The sequence below is a fragment of the Achroia grisella genome, unplaced genomic scaffold, assembly GCF_030625045.1.
Source record: "Achroia grisella isolate CSIRO2021 unplaced genomic scaffold, CSIRO_AGI_Agris_v1 utg1096, whole genome shotgun sequence".
NCBI classification, from domain to species: Eukaryota; Metazoa; Arthropoda; class Insecta; order Lepidoptera; family Pyralidae; genus Achroia; species Achroia grisella.
In genome coordinates, this window is record NW_026712575.1 from 302,949 (window position 1) to 321,197 (window position 18,249).

General features: G+C 34.9%; 3 protein-coding genes across 5 annotated transcripts in view; 1 reads left to right on the forward strand and 2 right to left on the reverse strand.

Annotated features, from left to right (window-relative positions):
- The first annotated feature begins 39 nt into the window (after positions 1–39).
- On the forward strand, positions 40–1,735 carry LOC131848990 (mitochondrial-processing peptidase subunit beta). Its single transcript, XM_059198965.1, has one exon. It carries the CDS (start codon positions 146–148, stop codon positions 1,544–1,546), a length of 1,401 nt encoding a protein of 466 aa, XP_059054948.1. The 5' UTR covers positions 40–145; the 3' UTR covers positions 1,547–1,735.
- Positions 1,736–2,084: 349 nt separating this feature from the next.
- LOC131848909 (conserved oligomeric Golgi complex subunit 3) lies at positions 2,085–11,203 on the reverse strand. 2 transcript variants are annotated; one of them, XM_059198868.1, is made up of 11 exons: positions 10,977–11,203; positions 10,549–10,740; positions 9,840–9,966; positions 9,256–9,404; positions 8,431–8,690; positions 7,327–7,545; positions 6,496–6,635; positions 5,909–6,072; positions 4,816–5,460; positions 4,372–4,554; positions 2,085–2,842 (listed from the first exon to the last, which is right to left on the reverse strand). In XM_059198868.1, the coding sequence occupies exons 1-11, from the start codon at positions 11,127–11,129 to the stop codon at positions 2,549–2,551; spliced, it is 2,526 nt and encodes an 841-aa protein (XP_059054851.1). In that variant the 5' UTR covers positions 11,130–11,203; the 3' UTR covers positions 2,085–2,548. The 2 variants fall into 2 exon arrangements, with proteins under 2 accessions (XP_059054851.1, XP_059054859.1); XM_059198876.1 differs by lacking the exon at positions 10,977–11,203 and having other exon boundaries at positions 9,840–9,962; positions 10,549–10,613.
- A 1,724-nt stretch (positions 11,204–12,927) lies between these two features.
- The window catches only part of LOC131849033 (protein bunched, class 2/F/G isoform-like), a 182,883-nt gene continuing 177,561 nt past the window's right edge, over positions 12,928–18,249 (reverse strand). For both annotated transcript variants that reach the window (XM_059199028.1, XM_059199019.1), the window contains one exon: positions 12,928–14,715. In XM_059199028.1, the coding sequence (XP_059055011.1) occupies positions 14,503–14,715 (213 nt within the window). In that variant the 3' untranslated portion in view covers positions 12,928–14,502. The remainder of the gene's footprint in view (positions 14,716–18,249) is intronic.

Consider the following 18,249-nt stretch of genomic DNA (forward strand, 5'->3'; position numbering starts at 1 on the left):
CTGGCCAACATAAGCAAATGGCAACATTTTAATATTAATCAATCCACCATAAATTTTCATTTTGACAGCCTGAACCAACTATTGCCCATATATTACGTAAATCCATAGTTTTTAACTTAAATTTGATTACAAGGATTTCAAGAAAATGCTGAAAGTGGCGACAACTTTGAGATTAGTCTCAAATCCGGGCAATCAGGTACGATGTTTAGCCACCGCCGTTGGATATAAGCAGGCGTTAGTCAATGTTCCGCCGACAAAGCTCACAGTTCTTGATAATGGTATCCGCGTTGCCTCGGAAGATTCCGGTGCCCCTACTGCCACCGTAGGTCTGTGGATCGATGCTGGCTCCAGATATGAAACAACTAAGAATAATGGGGTCGCTCATTTTCTCGAGCATATGGCTTTCAAAGGTACCAGCAAAAGGTCACAAACTGACTTGGAACTACTCGTTGAAAATAAAGGTGCTCATTTGAACGCTTACACTTCTCGCGAACAAACCGTATTCTACGCTAAATGTCTCGCGAACGACGTACCAGTCGCTGTTGAAATCCTTGCTGATATTATTCAGAATTCATCTCTCGCTGAACCCGAAATCGAACGAGAACGAGGTGTCATCCTACGAGAAATGCAGGATGTCGAGAGCAACCTTCAAGAGGTTGTATTCGACCATCTCCACGCCACAGCCTTCCAGGGCACACCACTAGGTCAGACCATACTTGGACCCACCAAGAACATTAAAAAGATCTCTAAGTCTGACCTCCAGACATACATTAAATCTCACTATCAACCTGGTCGCATTGTCCTCTCTGGTGCAGGTGGAGTTGAACATGAAAGATTGGTTGAACTTGCCAATAAGCATTTCAGTGGATTAAAGAACACAAGTTCTGGAATAGAATTGACCCCTTGCCGTTATACAGGCTCGGAAATTCGTGTCAGAGATGACTCAATGCCACTGGCACATGTTGCCATTGCTGTAGAAGGTGCTGGATGGACTGATGCTGATAACATCCCTCTGATGGTAGCCAACACCTTAATCGGAGCGTGGGACAGGTCTCAGGGTGGTGGTGGCAACAATGCTTCTACTTTGGCTCGTGCTGCTGCTTCTGAAGGCCTTTGCCACAGTTTCCAATCCTTCAATACATGCTACAAGGACACTGGTTTATGGGGTATTTATTTCGTTGCTGAACCCCTTCAACTAGAATATATTTTGTACAATATTCAAAATGAATGGATGAAGTTATGCACATCTGTCACTGAAGGAGAAGTAGAGCGTGCAAAGAACTTGTTGAAAACCAATATGCTTCTCCAACTTGATGGCACCACACCAGTCTGTGAAGATATTGGCCGTCAGATCCTGTGCTATAACCGCCGCATCCCTATTCATGAATTAGATGCCCGTATTGATGCAGTTACTGTACAAAATGTCCGTGATGTTTGCTATAAATATCTATATGACCGTTGCCCTGCTATCGCGGCCGTAGGTCCTACAGAAGGTCTGCCCGACTACACTAGAATCCGTGGTGGAATGTACTGGCTCCGAGCATAAAATGTAGTAGTGTATTTTTAGAATTGTTATTTAAATCAAATAAGATCAAGAAAACACATTAAAATGCTCACCCAATGTCTGTTGTTTTATTAAATTAAAACAAAACGTCTTGGTGATTAACATGTATTTACTATAGGAGAATAAGTAAATAAAATGTGTATGTAAATAAAACAATTTGTTTTTGTATCAGTTTTATTTTTGTTATAACCTGCTTTAATTTCTGTAAGCAAGTACAAACATATTGTAAAACTACATAAATTACAGTAAATTAGTGAATATAAATGTATATCACTGCTACTGAAGAATTGTCATACAATTATGTAGACAATAATAAACATTGATTTGCCTACCTGCCTCCCATTCCACTTTTAAAAAAAATATACATTTTGTCATAAAGCAGTATTGTTTTGAATTAATTATAAAACCGTAATTCTTGCTGAAGAATAAATAGCCTACAGTAACATCGCTATTAATGTTGTTAAACCTCATTGTTTATACATTTTTAATTTATAAATATATATATAACATTTTCTATCATTATTCTTTGGTTTTTTCAACCAAATTATTTTCCAGAATCTTTATATCATTCAAGCCAAATTCCTAGAAAATATATTTCAATGGAGGTAAACTACAGTTATCAATAATTTTTCCTTGTTTAGTACAAATTATTATGTAACGCCGACACTGACATGCAACCCGCCTAATAATACTGGTTGGCTACTGTCACCAAAATAATATTGATTCTTTTAAAAATATTACTCCTTACATCCCATCAGATAGAGCATCAATTTATTGGGTTATCTAAATTATATAAAAATAATGTTTTTTATTGAAGTCATTATAAAATAAATAAATTCACAATTACTAACATGTAATATAAATATTTAATAAAAAAAAATCTGTAGTACAATTGAACTTAAATAAATAATAAATAAACAATTTATTTGCAGAACATAGTGCTGTAACGTAATTTTTATTAAAGATATTTTGCATTTGGAAATTTTACACATTAGCAACAGAACTAGTGCTAACCTGCAACTGCGCTGTTGCAGTTGCAGTTGCAGGTTTTTCTTCCTTCTCCTGCACCATGGCAACACTCGGCTTGCGCACTGTACTGGTTTTCCTCTTTTTGCCGAATGGCAATACTGGCTCACTGTGACTAATCAAACTGGCAGAAGATATGAAGACAGAAACTTGCTCGTGGGTTGGGCAGGCAACTATGAGGGTGTCTTCATAACTGTAGCCTGCGTTAGTCAGAGTTTGCTCGATCTGCACGAAGTAGCCAACAACATTATTCTGTAAATAATAAACAAAAATTAATAAGGATCTTTTTGCGACTCACCAGTATGGTCTCTCATTTGGGCCGTTGTGCATGTAGAGTCGAGACTACTAAAGTAGCCGACCAAGCTCCTCCGAGAAGCGCAAAAGACTCCTGGCGTCTTCACAGGCTTCGCGGAGCGACCTCACCGTTCCGAGGATTTGTGTTCGTTGTATGGCCACTGCTGCGCACACCAGGATTACGTGAGCGGCCGTTTTTTCGGCTTCAAAGCAGCCTCGATAAAGGGGACTGTCCGTAGCACCGATTGTGTACAGATGTTTGTTTAAGGGACAGTGGCCCGTTATTGTCCCTATCATTATTTTAAGGTTTTGCCTATTTAGGTTTAATAGACGTTTTGTGAGTCGTGGGTTTGTTATTGGAATTGCACCCTTCGATTGTTTACAATCAGTGGTTTGGGTCCGTAGTGGACCCAAACCACTGATTGTAAACAATCGAAGGTGTAGGTATATAATATATGAAAGTGCCAAGCTACGTACTACTGGTATACTGGGGGGAGGGAATAGTTAGTGGCCCCACTGCAAGTAATATACCATTTTTAGGTCTGCCTCCACTAACTATGATGTTACCCTGGGAGGGCCTTGGTTATTATTATCTAGTATAGACCATAGTTACTTCATGATAAATTCGTTACGATGGCATAGTAATATTATATACATAGTATTCTATCGTAATTAATTTATCAGAGGATGAGCTGTGAATTAGAATTATAAGGATATATATTTTAATTTACTAGTATCGTTGTAGCTGTGACGAGGTCGTGTGGAATGAGTAGTCATGCTCACTAAAATGTCCAGACATGTGGCGGCGTGGTGGGCCGGGTCAATGGGCTCCCTAAAATATGGTCGAGCGCAGTGATGGCTGGCTCATCCGTCATACTCGTGAACGAGTGCTGCTTGTAGGGACTGGTCTGCTCTTATCACTACGACTGATTTAATCTTATTGCATGATTATATTTGACCCAAAAAATTAGTGTTTGTTGGTAGTTTGTATTCACACGTTTCGACTTGTAAATGTAAACTTACAAGGATTATTTAAAAGAGCAACACACAAGTTTCTTGCTCGTTCTTCTTGTGATGAGACAGCTTTCCGAACGAGTGGTAGATAAAAAACAAATTGTTATGACTATTCAAAAGTGCTTAAATTAAGTTTATTTGAATAAATGATTTTCTATTTCTATTTCTATTTCTAAGTTGCTTACTAACATAATATGGATGGCTATCCGAATTAAATGACTAAAATAAAAAAAAAAATGGCTTCATGCTACGTAGCATTATCCTATCATCATCTGTTATCACAACACACCGCAGGTCCACCACTCCATTATCATTAAGTCATCATTTACCGTATGTGTCACCACTCATGGCTAAAATGTCATTACTCCAAATCCTATAATTTCACTGTCTTATTTCAGACAGACGACTTTATATAAGGTTTACGTTGGTAAACAAAGATTATACTAATAAGAATAAGAAAACCTTATATTTACCCTTATAGGCCTAAACAGAATACATTCTGTTTCCTTATTAGCTAAATACAGTTGCATAGAGCGTTGTAAAGGAGCGAGGTGCGTCTTGATCCTTTTTTGGGCTTCCTTCACGACTGTTGCAGTTTCTTCCGGCGTCGCCCATGGTTGTGATTTTAACTGTTCAATTGGAGTGAATACTTGAGCCTAGAAAATAAAAATATTTTTTTTTTTATAAATTCAATTCTTACAATTAAAATTTAATTCTTACAAGTGAAAAAAGTATGTAAGACCAATGGTATATAATGCGAAACGCAAAAATAAATTGAAATGATAATTTTCTATATTCCAAATAAGTTGAAAAATTCAGATCCAATAAGAGAAATATTATTAATATTTACAATTTTATTTTGATTATTGCATAGGTCTATAGTTATAACTATAGACCTATGCAATAATCAAAATTACCTTTTCAATATATGTGATCAATGATCCTGCTAATATTTCCGTGGCATCTTTAATAAATAATTCGCAGCAAGCCTTCAACTGTCTATCAACCTCCTTTCTAGAGTCCAAGAGGTGCTCCTTCACCATTGGAGTACCTTCTAATAGAAATTCTAGTAATGCGTTATTGCTATTCAACGAAAATATTTGTTTAGGCTTCTGTATCAATCCATATGCTGCATTTTTAACATTGCTAAAATCTAACACAGTCTCTTTAATTACGAAATCCACTTGGAATGGTGCTATTTGTTCTCTCAATATTAATAAATGTTTTATTTGGAATAACTCCCCGTCAATGTTAGTTCTGGTTGCAGAGATTTGCTGCGCAGCGTTGTTAATACTTTGTACGCAGAGTGAAATCGCCTCCTGAGCAAGTCCTTGGAATACTTTCTTTTCGAGACATCTGTATAGTCTAGAAAGTGCTGCTAATGTTCTTCTCACTGCTGGATACCACATGCCGTGAAGGTCTGCTGGCGAGGCTTGGGGCCTGCGCTGGGCATCGACATTTATATTAGCGACTTCTTGGGAGGTCGCAGAAATATCAGATGTCATAGAGTTGCGAGAATCGCTGCGCTTAAGACTTTGATCTTGGAGAGACATGGCGATTTGCTGTTAATTAGAAACTATATTTATATAATTTTATTAGTAGAGTAAAGTATATATTTGTATTTATTAAACTTTGTAAAAAAAAATACTGTTTTCGAACATAGATATATTTTTGATTTTGATTGTTATCTAATTTTTTCAAGTCTTTTTTTCAAACCATACGTTCATTTTTTCAAAACCATAATAAAACAAATAACATCCACATCCAGAAAACAGCTCGAACAGCGTTATTTTTCTTTTGTAGTAGTGTAGTGTAATTTCCTAGTGATGTCTTCCTAAAACCTAATATTTAAGTTTCTTAAGTGAACAATTCATTTCATTAATGTTACTAATTATGTATATTACATAAGAATTTTAGAAAGGCTAAGGTGGTGGTTCATTAAAGGTTGGGATACACTAATCTAGGTCTCTAGGATATGGTAAATTTTTTTATGAAAGGATAAGATGTAACCTCCATCATCTCGAGCTTGTCGGGGTAGGCGAGGTCCCCAGGTGCGGGCCGGTAGTGCAGTACGTCGGTGCGTAGATGCACGTGTGCACGAAACACGAGCCGTTCTTGTGCGTCCTGTAATAGTGCCCGCGCCGCCGCTCCCAGTGCGCGAAGTGATCCGCGCTCTGTACACGTACATACATGTATACTTTGTTAGTATAGAGTGAAAGCTTTTCAATGGGTGGTCTAATAGAAACTCTGTTTCTTTTTTTTTATGTAATTGGAAGACCCACTTGATAATGGCGATTCTCGACTATATAAATAGTGCCACCACTATTATATCAAGTTGATACCTCTCAAGAAACCATAATGTAGGGTACATTATGGTTTCTTGAAAAACTCTATGCTGTAGTCTCTTGAGAAAACCTCGGCATGTAATTCAATCCACGAACTAAATGTTTGCGGGAGGTAACTCCTCTAAAACCACACTGTTCTAGACCACTTAGGGTCCAGTATATGGGATGAATTCCCTGTTGATGGCGAGCGGTGCTTTGGTAAACGATAGCCATGGGAAGAATTGTCGAACAAGTTAATATAAATGAACTTACGATCACTATTGACTTGCTCTTCGATAACTTCCACTCGCAATATAACGCACAGTTCAGCGAGTGTTTCCAAGTGGTTAATGTGTATGATATGCGGTCGTAGCGTCTCGTACAGTCCGTTACACAGCGATTGTAGATACTCTCTGAAAACATAATTAACTTGTGTATCATTTCTTTGAAATGATAATTTACTAGACTACTTATATAAGATTATCTAGATGTCCAGTTCTATTAAAGTAGATGAAAAACAGCTTAGAATAACAGATTATTTAAAACTTACTACTTAAAAATTATTCCATACTTTCAACATTATATTCCGACAAATTTTATAAAAAAAAATTACCCCCATGTTTTCCAAGCATATATTGACATCTCAAATTTTTCTATTTAATAATTCGCAACGAAGGCTAACTAACTGGATTGATTACATGCTCATCATCTTTCACTAGTGCACCATCCTCACACAGCGGCATCCACTCCTAAGCAAAGCTTGTGTTACAGGTACTGGACTGACAGAAATACTTAAATACATTTTTTGTAAATATATACATAATAGATGTCTAAAAAAACTCAGACCGATACAGACAATTATATTCATGAATACCAAATATTTGCATAATGCTAGAAATCCAATCCAGGACCAAGAAACAAAGCGTGTACTAAAGTTTGTCTGGAAAAACATATCATAAGCGATAAGGTCGTCTTTTTTATCTTATAATTAACTTTTTACCCTATATAATTATATCCCTGTAATATATCTGGTACAATAAATAAAAATAAATAACAATTTTACATTTGCCATATCAACCACATAAAAGCAGCAAAGCTACGTACTCGAGCGCGGGCGAGGGCTGTCGGAAGAAGTGATCGTAGAGCGCGCACTCGTCCCGGCACGCGTGCGCGAGCAGCGAGCACGCGGCGCGCGCCAGCCCGCAGTGGTCGCGCACGTGCGCGCGGGCAGCCGCCGCCAGCGCCGCGGCCGCAGCTCCACCCGCCACGCGCGCGCGTTCGCTGCTGTACGCGCGCTGAATCTCCGATAACACCGCCAAGTATCTGCGCAGACACTCACCATGGTTAACTGTCCTACGCCACATGGCTAGAGTAGTAAATAGAAAAAAACTACAAACCTAGCTGCACCCGCAAACTGCCTCAGCTATCAGCCAATAAAAGTCCCGTCAAAAAAGGTCCAGCCATTTAGCTTAGAGATTAACCGGAACAAACAGACAGACAAAAATTGAAAAAAATGACATTTCATAGTTCATATGCATGTAGTAAAAACGGTTATTACAATATTACAGACACTCCAGTTTTATTTATATGTATGGATGTGTGTATGACTACCGAAGGTCTTCATAGCATAGTTACTTTTATTAAGTACGTATAATACATTTTTATGAATCTGAAAAGATCGGTACATTGTCACGTGCACGGTCTATAATACCAAGTGGCTACAGTAATAAGATGGAATGTCGACCGACGTGCGGTACACTGCCACACGCTTGCTCTAATGCCACGTGGCTACTGTACTAAATAAAATAAATATCGACCGCGGCCCTAATCATGTAACAATGTTATTACCAATTCTCAATTGCAAGGCATTCAAATTAAATTGTATTATATATGAACCATTTAGTAAGTGATGTGATATAAACTGCAATTGTAACTGTTATATGGTCCCTACATAACTGCAAATTAATATAATTTAGAATTCTTAACACTGTTTAATGCATACCTGAAATGTAAAATCATAAACAAGTTGATGGTCCACTCAATGAAAAGTCGTAACCAGTACATAAATGTGGATGCATTGCCATTTTGGATAATGACTAATGTCATGAGACCTTACTCTGTTATTTCACTTAAAGTAAAAAATATAATCAGAACATATTTGATGTACATAAAGTAATCTTATTCTATCACCAGAAATAAAATGCATACTCAGCATTAACTTCAGCCCTTTTTTCGATTTCGCTTATGACCAACTTCAACTTGGGTGCAGCAGCTTGAAACTTCCCAAAGTAAACTGCATATGCCGTGTCAATGGTCTCTTGGTCCGTCTGGTCCTCGTCTGCGGGAGCTAGTACTTGTTCCGTAGCATGATTCAGCACATGATTAACGTAGGATCGGATGAGTGATATCGCACGGTTCTGGAGATGCCTGTACTTAACTATGTAGGTATGTGATTCCTTGAAGGAGTTCTGTAATTACATTATTATATAATTAACAAATGTATAATTAATTCAGTAGTACAAACACATTTAATGTATAATCAGTTCATTAGTTTTTATATTATGATATACCTATATAAAACTGGCAACTTAAAAGTGGTATTTGTCATCTTTTGATATATAAAACTGTGAGAATACAGAAATTTTACTGTTATATGTTCAATTTTGTCATGCTATTTTATATTTTGACTATGAAACTAAACGACAAAGCATTACAAATACTTCAATACATTTTTTTAAATGATAGACAATATGCAGACAAATACAAATAATCATACTCTCGAATATAAATGTTTGTAAAATGCGAAAAATCTAATGGTTTCTAAACCTCTAAAAATATATCTTTATTAGCTTGTATGTTGGACTCCATTCTCCGCAATTAGCCTCACATTCGGGCCGTTGTGCGTGTGGATTCTTTATTAGCTTATTATATAATGTCAGAGAGAAGAGTGTTTACAATTCCTGATGTGACATTATGGTTATTATACAAGTATTAATTTCTGATGTAAAAATTACAAATTATTCAAGTACTTACATTATTCCTCATATAATCCAAGCATTCATCAATCTTGGCAAGAACAATAAAGAATGTTTCACTATTCACAGACAATGTTGGGCTGCTCAGTCTCTGAGACAAATGTTCCACTTGGGTGAAATAATGTAGCTTATTTTTTATGTCCTCCCCTACAAAATATAATAATAATATATCTTTATTGGGCATAAAAAATTAAAAAAAATCAATCTTTTACAGACAACCTACATAGGATGTCCATAATAATTTATGGCAATAAAGAAATAATAAGTATTAGGAAAAAACATCATACTATTTTATAATTGTGACAATAATATAAAAACCTTATAAATATATAATAACTTATTCAAAATTAGAATAACTAAATACCAACTATTACAAATTAAGAGTGTATAATATTTATCTACTTTATTTAGTTTCTTTAATTTCTATATTAACGTAATACTAATCGAAAAAGCATACCCATATAACAAGCCACTTGACGAGTGTTAATAGCTCCAAATACTTTGTATGAGACTTATCATCAATTGGACTATTATAATTTGACGTAATGATGAGTGGCAAAATATTTTACTTTTAATACTTACCAATGCTGGATAATTTATTTTGATCAGCCAACAGTTGTTCACTCATTGTGTGTAATGCATTTGTTTTGTTTGAGACTAACTCATATTGTTCAGATAGTTTTTTCAAATCTGCCATTGTTGCATCTATCTGAAAGGAAAGTGATCAACATTATTTGTTAGAGGTACATCACACTATTTTAAAAGATAAAAAGTAATACACTGCATTTAAAAAAAAATTAATTTATAAATTATATACAAGTATTTATTTTATATGTTCTTCAGTTCTAATACAGATCAGTGTTTGTTAAATTTTCTCAATTTAATAACTTAACATATAAACAAAATATAGATTCAATATATCCATTAACCAATTGTGATAAATTTGATGTGTTGTGATCAACATTAACGTGACATGGTTCATAGCTACCAATGGTGTTATTAGTCCACATTACTAATGCTAGCAGGGTATAGCATATACTGTTAGCGCAGACTGGTGCACCATTCAATATTCATATTGGAAAACAAAAAAATACCTGCAGTGAAATTACAGGATATAGATGTATATCTTAGTTCTTCGATATGGCAATATAAAAGTGATACTACACTGATATGACTGTGATATATATGAATTGGTAATGACTCAGGTGATTCATAAATAAAAAAACAACTTAAATAAACATTTAATAATTATATCTAATAATTTATAATATGTAATGTCATTGCAACATACCTGATCAGTTAAAGAAATGCATTCATTTTTCCTTTCTTCCAACTGTTTATAATATGTTTCATATGGTTTATCATCAGCCTTTACAGTACTTTCATATAGGCTCTCGTACCATTCCAGAAAGTCATATGTTGTGTCCACCGAGGGAACTATATCTTTTATTATATCATTATCCACTTTAGTCTGAGGTTTTTCCTAGAGCAAAAAGAAATATTACAGCTGTGCCAATTTATTTAGCTAAAGGCCTTCATAATTCTACAATTATTAGTATTTCCTCTTTTTTACTAGTTATTTTATTTCATGATAACATCATCAGTGATTTAAATAAAAAAAACTAGAAGGTAATAAGGAGTTTAGATTTAATGGATAAAAGGAATTTCCAGTGTTTTTCTATAAATTATAAGTAATATAATATAGTAATTGATACAAACTTCGTCGGTGTCATTTGTTCCACCGAGTATAAGTGCTTCTAAATCAAGTATAGCTTCTCTTTGCTCAGAAGTAAGTGGTGCTAAAGCATTGTCTGAACCTTCCCAAAGTAACAATTTAGTTTGTATTTCTTTTAAGCTCATATTATTATCCATTTTCAACTACTAAATAAAAATATTTAGTACTGTTTAGTTGGCTTCACAGAGTAAATTCGTATTAGTTGGCCTATTATATCTATGTACTGACATTGACAACGGAAGGACTGTAATTGACACTATCTGTCAGTCAGTGTTTAGCAGATTCAATATCATGCTTTTGCTAAATGTTTAACCGAACAATTAAACTAAACTTAACTTATCTACTAAATTATTCGATTAATTGTTATTGTATAGTCCGAAACACTCTGGTTAGGGTCTTCTATTTACTAAATAAAATTGGTTCGTATCTTGATAATTGACTTGTTGTATCCGTAACACTTAGATGTTTACTAAAAATTATATTTTAAAAGGATTATTCCGTAAAAAGTTCCATGTCAACTTTATCAACATCTCTTAATCTCATTGTAACGGCTACTTGGCATTTTGGCACCATTAGATTAGCTTCTTTTAACTCAGGCAAATTTATGTCAACAAATATTATGTAGTCAGAGACTGTACATTGACTGATTGGTATGGAATTAGAAGGAATATCCATTCAATCCAGAACCACAAACCTTTGTTTATAAAAAAGTGTGAAAATTGAATTTCAAGGATTATTAAGTCCATCTTTCACCACAATTATGTGTTCATACTTTATGTTCTATATCTTTGATAGTGTATATTTCTACTAGCAACATCATCTACGTGTGAGATAATTATGTTCTTGAATTAGGTTTTAAAGTAAAAACACCATTCAAACCGTAATTATTTTGAATTACTAAGAAAGGTGAATCAAAATTCGTGATTGAATCAGTTATAATCCTATTCAATCCCTTTCTAAATAATTGTAGCATAAAGCATAATTTACTTTTAGTACTGGTTGCTTAAGCTTACTTATATATTATCACCAGATGGCGCTGTAGAGTTATTTTAGCATGACTGAATTAGAATTATCACTAAAGACCAATAGATGGCAATGGTATCGCGAATTGTTAATAGGATTGATCTTATAGATCACCAAAACCATTGCCAACAAGGGTTGCCAACACTACGAGGACCTTCGTACCGGTTTCTAATTTGTGTTTTAATAGTTTGCTACTATAAAATAATATAACAGATTTTTTGGATAGGTGAATATGTAATGCACTATAAACCAGCCTGCATTAATTATATAAGTATCCTAACGGGACATCTTAAGGAAATTATATAAAGTCAAGTCAGTTTGATCATCGTGGTGGATTCAACAAGAATCAACCATTTTCACAAGGTACCACGTAGTTGTCAAAAGGACATGGGAATTTTCTAACAATCCCGTTTATATAGAAGCAATAACCGTAGAGTTTAACTGTCCCATTATGAATTTAACTTTTTATGTTGATAAGCGCTAATCGTTGCTTATATAGGTACATAAAAGCACTACCATTTTAGAGATTAAAGATGTCGCTCCGTATCCTGGATTTTTACTACCCAACTGAAATAGCTTACAAACCAAGCTGTTGGTCTGAATAGGTAAAACTGACTGCCTCTGGTAAACAAATTAAATAATTCCTATTTTGTAGCATTTAATGCCATTAAAAGAATTGTAGCTCATTTCTATTGTCACACGAGATTCATAATTGGGTAGGCAGATATAACTGCGTGCTAGTGGCAACATACTTTTGCCTAAGTATTTAAAAAAAATACACCAGTTTAATAGGTGTTACTATAATTTCAGTGAGTACTTACCTGTTTCAGGAAATAATAAATTTGTACATCTATATTTAGGATTGAAGGATGTAGGATACGGGTAATGTAGGCCACAATAACAAAGACAACGTATTTAAAGTTTTGTATTTATTGGATATGAGGAACCTTTCTGTTCAACATAAGCTACAATGGACATTCTCTGTATATATTTACACATTCAGTATCATATAATTCATATCTATATTAGGGTAATGCTTGTAGGAGCTAATTACTGTATATTCACAATAATCACGATGACCTAACTTCATCTATACACATAGCGTTGTACAAAATATTATTCTATAGGTAAAATAGTCACACTAGAACTGCTGGGACGGTCCATCCTTACTTTGGCATTCAACTGCTCCTAAACCACTCAGCCTTACACTTTCCATTCCACACATTGTCACCAGCGATTCTTTGTTCGGTTCTCTAAATATTACAGTGAAGCTAGTATTAAATACAGCAAATATTTAATTTATATATTTTAGATATATCTCTTGCCTTTTCTGCCTTCTTGTCTATACAGACCAAGGGATAGGATCCCTCCATCACATTCTTTCATTATTTATGTACATCATTCCCTATTTACGAATCTATTACAACTTGTACTATATACAAACAATTTAATTATTAAAAAATACAATGTTAAATTGCTATAACGTCTATTAGTGATACAGCTGATATACTTAGGGCTGGAATAGAAATGTATTTTTTTTTTCATTTCAGCGTGCAAAACCCACTAAAGCCAGCAATCGCACGAGTTCTAAATCTCACAACGATCATAATCTATTAATTAATTCCTCAGTAAACGTTAAACATTAACTGCAGATTGAATACATTTCAACATTTATCATAATAAAGTGTAACGCGTAATTAAAAATATAAACTAAACGAAAACGGCACACAACACATTCAGAACTTTGCAATCGACAGATCATTAAACTCCGACTGACCAGGAACGCTTTCAATTTAACAATAACACAGCTATAAAACTTGATAAATAACTTAAATTAGATATATAAAAAAATATAGAAATAAATTAACACACAGTCATTGTTCAATACACAAAATATTGTCTTCAACTATTTTATTACATTCATTATACACCACACGTCTTACAAGATATCTTATATGGAATAATAATATGGATAGCATATACACCTAAACGATAACAGAATAAAAATATAGATGACATACATTGAAACACTAAAGACTCGTTGCTGAGATGTCTAGCAAAAGCATGGCAGTTAGCACGAAATTCTGCACCCTAAATATTAATAACAGAAAAATATGCGTCTATGATTCAGAGAAGCATAATTATAGAAGGCTCATCGTCTGCGGGGTCCGTCCCGACGAATTATATATGAGTGGACGGGCCCGCGCGATTGGCGATGCGCTAACTAGACACTTGTGTGATTTACATCGTACGGCGAGACGCGGTCGCGGCAGGGCAGCGATCGCGGTCGCGGCATCCCTCGGCGCTCGACCACTGTACTTACACTCATTCCTTGTTAACCTACGAATTAACATAGCACAGCCAAAGTGACTCCGTGGGTCCCGCATGCAGCGCGCAGCGGCCAGGATCGCGCGCCGAGGGGGGAGGCCTTGGACCTCGAGGCCGGCTGGGGCCGGCGGTCATGATCAGGTGCGCCAGCCCAGGGCTCTACGAGACCGGGGGCTGTGGGCCCTGTGGCTGCGGCGGCGGCTTGGTGCCCGCCGCTGGCAGTTGCGACAGTGTGTCCTGGGTGGCATGTGCGCGCAGGAATGTGTTCTCCACTTCAAGCTGGTTGATCCTCTCCATCAGTTCGGCGATGCGCTCCTTTAATACTTCCACTTCTTCGCGCACCGCGAACATCAAGTGGCTCTTAACCAGATCCTGCAACAATAAAAAAATTATGTTAGACTTTACTGTTGTAATTGAATAATAAAAATAAGGAGAAGGTATTGAAACACTACTGGGAAATTAAGGAACAGAAATATTAAATTATGAATTTAATAAATATACTTCAAAACCGCACAACAAATGATAGAAAATATATAATTGAATGATTTAAATACTAGACGGTAAAAAATATACTAATATTACTTTTAAATAATTCGTAATAAATATTATAAAATATAAAGCGTACATTAGTGTCGGGCACGACCACGTAGCAAGGATCTTTCTGTCCCTTTTGTCTGATCTCGTAGAGACACCCATCTCTCGATTGTTGCACGACGTCGATCATTTTGTGCACGGTACAAGTATTTCAGGATCACTAACAAATAGTATGTACGTAACCGACGACAAGTAAAGCGAGACTAGTGATAATTATCAGCTACGAGGAACAAGTAGCGTTTGCGCGACCAAGAAGGCGACTGATGGTCTGCGCGCGCACGCGGCCTATTTAAAATGGCGGCGCACACGTCATTGCCACGCGGTCCGTACATGCACCCTGAACTCAACAACACAACCTACATCGATAACAGAACTCTTGCTTTATCGTTAATGTTTAGCAAAATACTTTAAAACATAGCTGTCAAGAGGAATAAAATAAAATATCAGTACGTCTAGGAATATAGATAAACAACATTTGGTATGCAAATGGTAGGATTTCTACTCGTAATAATTACTGTTAACTAATTATATACATCGATTATCATTAAGAAAAGAAAACGATGCAATTGCGCCAATTGCTAACATTCTCGGTATTTCGAAAGAGTGTACATAATTGCTTTATATATGATAGTTTCAGCGGCACAAAGCATGCGGATACGTGTGTATTAATTGATGTACTCTCCGTTAAATTGGAACAAATAAAAAGTCTACCGAGAGAACCTGCAACGTGCAGTGTTGTTACAGTTCTAAGAAGTTCAGCAAAAGTTAGATAGATTTTTGAAATAAGAGCAACATCACTAACATCTATAGAAAAACATCCAAATAAAGCATGGCCTCGAAATACAAAACACGTATCTTTGAAACATTACAATTCAAAGTCCACGAAGGCTAAAATTAGAAGTATGTAGTTGTATCGCGATGCCCCGTTGCGATGTTTCGGCCACTCAATGTTTACCATGATCAATTAAGGTTTATTAGTGTTATATAAAAATTTTAAATGCGAGGTATTTTGAAGTAGGTACGACATAGAAGTATATAGAAGTAGGTACAGATGTAACAAAATATTAAATATCCCCTTAAATTTTCAGTTACAACATCAGTCTAGATACCTGGTAGAATAGTACAAAATGTAGATCTACAAAAAATAATCTATATATTTTGTCACGCCTACAGAAGTGAGCATATATTCAGAAACATTTGAACATTTTGTATTTTCAATTTTCAAATGAGTCAAAGGATACACTTAGGACTCTAAAAGTGGAATGTTCCGTTGAGTTTTGTCTGAAGTTATAATTAGACCTGGACGCTTAATAAGATTTTATTAATGTTTTACGTGGGAGTCCCGACCTTCTAGCAATGGAATTTGTGATGCGTTTAAACAGTTCTGGTTCGTACTGGATCTTGTTAAATGATGTTGACGCCTGCGTCACCCACTGTAGATTGACGGGTGCGCCAATAGGCTTATTGACTGTTAATATTTTTAATTGTAGAGTTCTTTGCAAAATATAAGTAAATCAATATTTTTTTAAAAGAGCAAGACACAAGTTTCTTGCTCGTTCTTCTTGTCATGAGTCTGCATTCCGAATGAGCGGTAGAATCAAAGAACTTGACTATTCAAAAGTGCTTATATTAAGTTTATTTGAATAAAGATTATTTCTATTTCTATTCTATTTCTAAATATTTTCATAATTATACAGCAACAGTTCCATAAAATTATGACACTAATGGTGGTTGTAAATTAAACTGTGCATGTCATGCGTGCAAACATTTTTTTATGTCAGTGGGTAATTAGATAAATATACAGAACACAAACATGTCAAAGTTGCGATAAGATGAAAAGCAAATATGTATAAATAAAAACTACTGTAAAATTCTTGCAGAAAAACATCCTGTAAAACACTATGTACACACTTATTAAGTGCTCAGAGTATATATTTGAAGATGACAATTGGGAAACGAATAGATAATGGGAATGTGCAAATCTGCTGTGTGTTTATATATGAGCTGTGGATAAAAAAAACTAAAGTCAACGCGGACATTGCAAGTCCGAAATATAACGTCGAGTGGCGCCAAATGTTCGCATTACGAATATGACCGACAAAAGGTGCAACGTTTTCATTATCAGTGCACTGAACTTTTCGAAAATACTGTAATAAGCGATATAAATCGACCAAGGGCATATAATGAAATATAGTATTATAATTTTAAAGATAACCAGACAAATATCGACGATAATCATGCCACGTGTATTTATCAGACACGATGTACTTATTTAGTATGGGCAGACGACTCAATAATGAGAATTGCAAACAAAACGTTATTAACATCATAGAGCTGATTGACTATACTGTAGCAATCCGGTTATAATTCTCCAGGTAATGAATGCCTTATACCTTATATTTGATCGCTATTTTACTACTTCTTGCTACTTCTTAAAACAGATGTTGACCCAGACATTTGAGATATAATTAATTATATCATTAAAGCAAATAAACTAATGTGCCCATTAGAAGTGACTATTACTATTGGAAATAAATTAAGTGCTGATTCAATGAATAGATGCAGTATAATCACAACTTCAAGTACTTATATGAAAAATGCTTATCAAAATTTACGGCAAAATACGAAATATCAGTATCTTACGTAGGTATATTTATGCTTCAAGACGCACACTTGAACATATCAAATTTAATCTCAAAAATGTTTGCAATACAACGTAAAGCAGAAAAGATTATAATCTAGAAAGATTAAAACTATTAAAGCGATATAAATATACATGTTTATCGGTTATCCTGATACATATGTGTGTTAGGATATAAATAATACTAAAAAACATGAAAAAGTAGGTACAAATGGACGAAAACATGACAAAAACTTGATTAGCAATTCAAGCGGTCACATAACAAACAAGTTACTGTATATCATTGAATGTGTAAAACAATGATTCAAAACAATGTGCCGACAACAAAATTAATTAAGAGTTAAAATAATATGACATCACCTCCACATGTGCCTTGTAAACGTTTGTAAGTGATCAGGTAGTTAAATAACAGTTTGTTTTTACGGTTGTTATGTTTATGACATTGTCATAAAGTATTAAATAACTTGTATTATTTCTAATAAATTGTTTACTACTAATTTCTTGCAATTAGAGATAATTGCAAGTATGTATATTAGCAATGACTTTTAAATGGTCCACCATTTTATTTTCCATATCCAGTGTATTTATATTAGAATCTTTTTCTTGTTTCTTTTATAATTGTAGTAATACTACAGTAAATTTTATGATCCAGGTAGTTGAGGCGTTTGGTA

Bases quoted from the DNA above. Each gene is read 5' to 3' on its own strand.
- LOC131848990 (XM_059198965.1), top strand. From the start codon at position 146: ATGCTGAAAGTGGCGACAACTTTGAGATTAGTCTCAAATCCGGGCAAT.
- LOC131848909 (XM_059198868.1), bottom strand. From the start codon at position 11,129: ATGGATAATAATATGAGCTTAAAAGAAATACAAACTAAATTGTTACTT. The intron at 9,967-10,548 runs GTATGTTGCAAT...CTTTCCTTTCAG, and splicing joins GCATTTCTTTAACTGATCAG to ATAGATGCAACAATGGCAGA. The intron at 6,636-7,326 runs GTACGTAGCTTT...TTATGTTTTCAG, and splicing joins CAGCCCTCGCCCGCGCTCGA to AGAGTATCTACAATCGCTGT.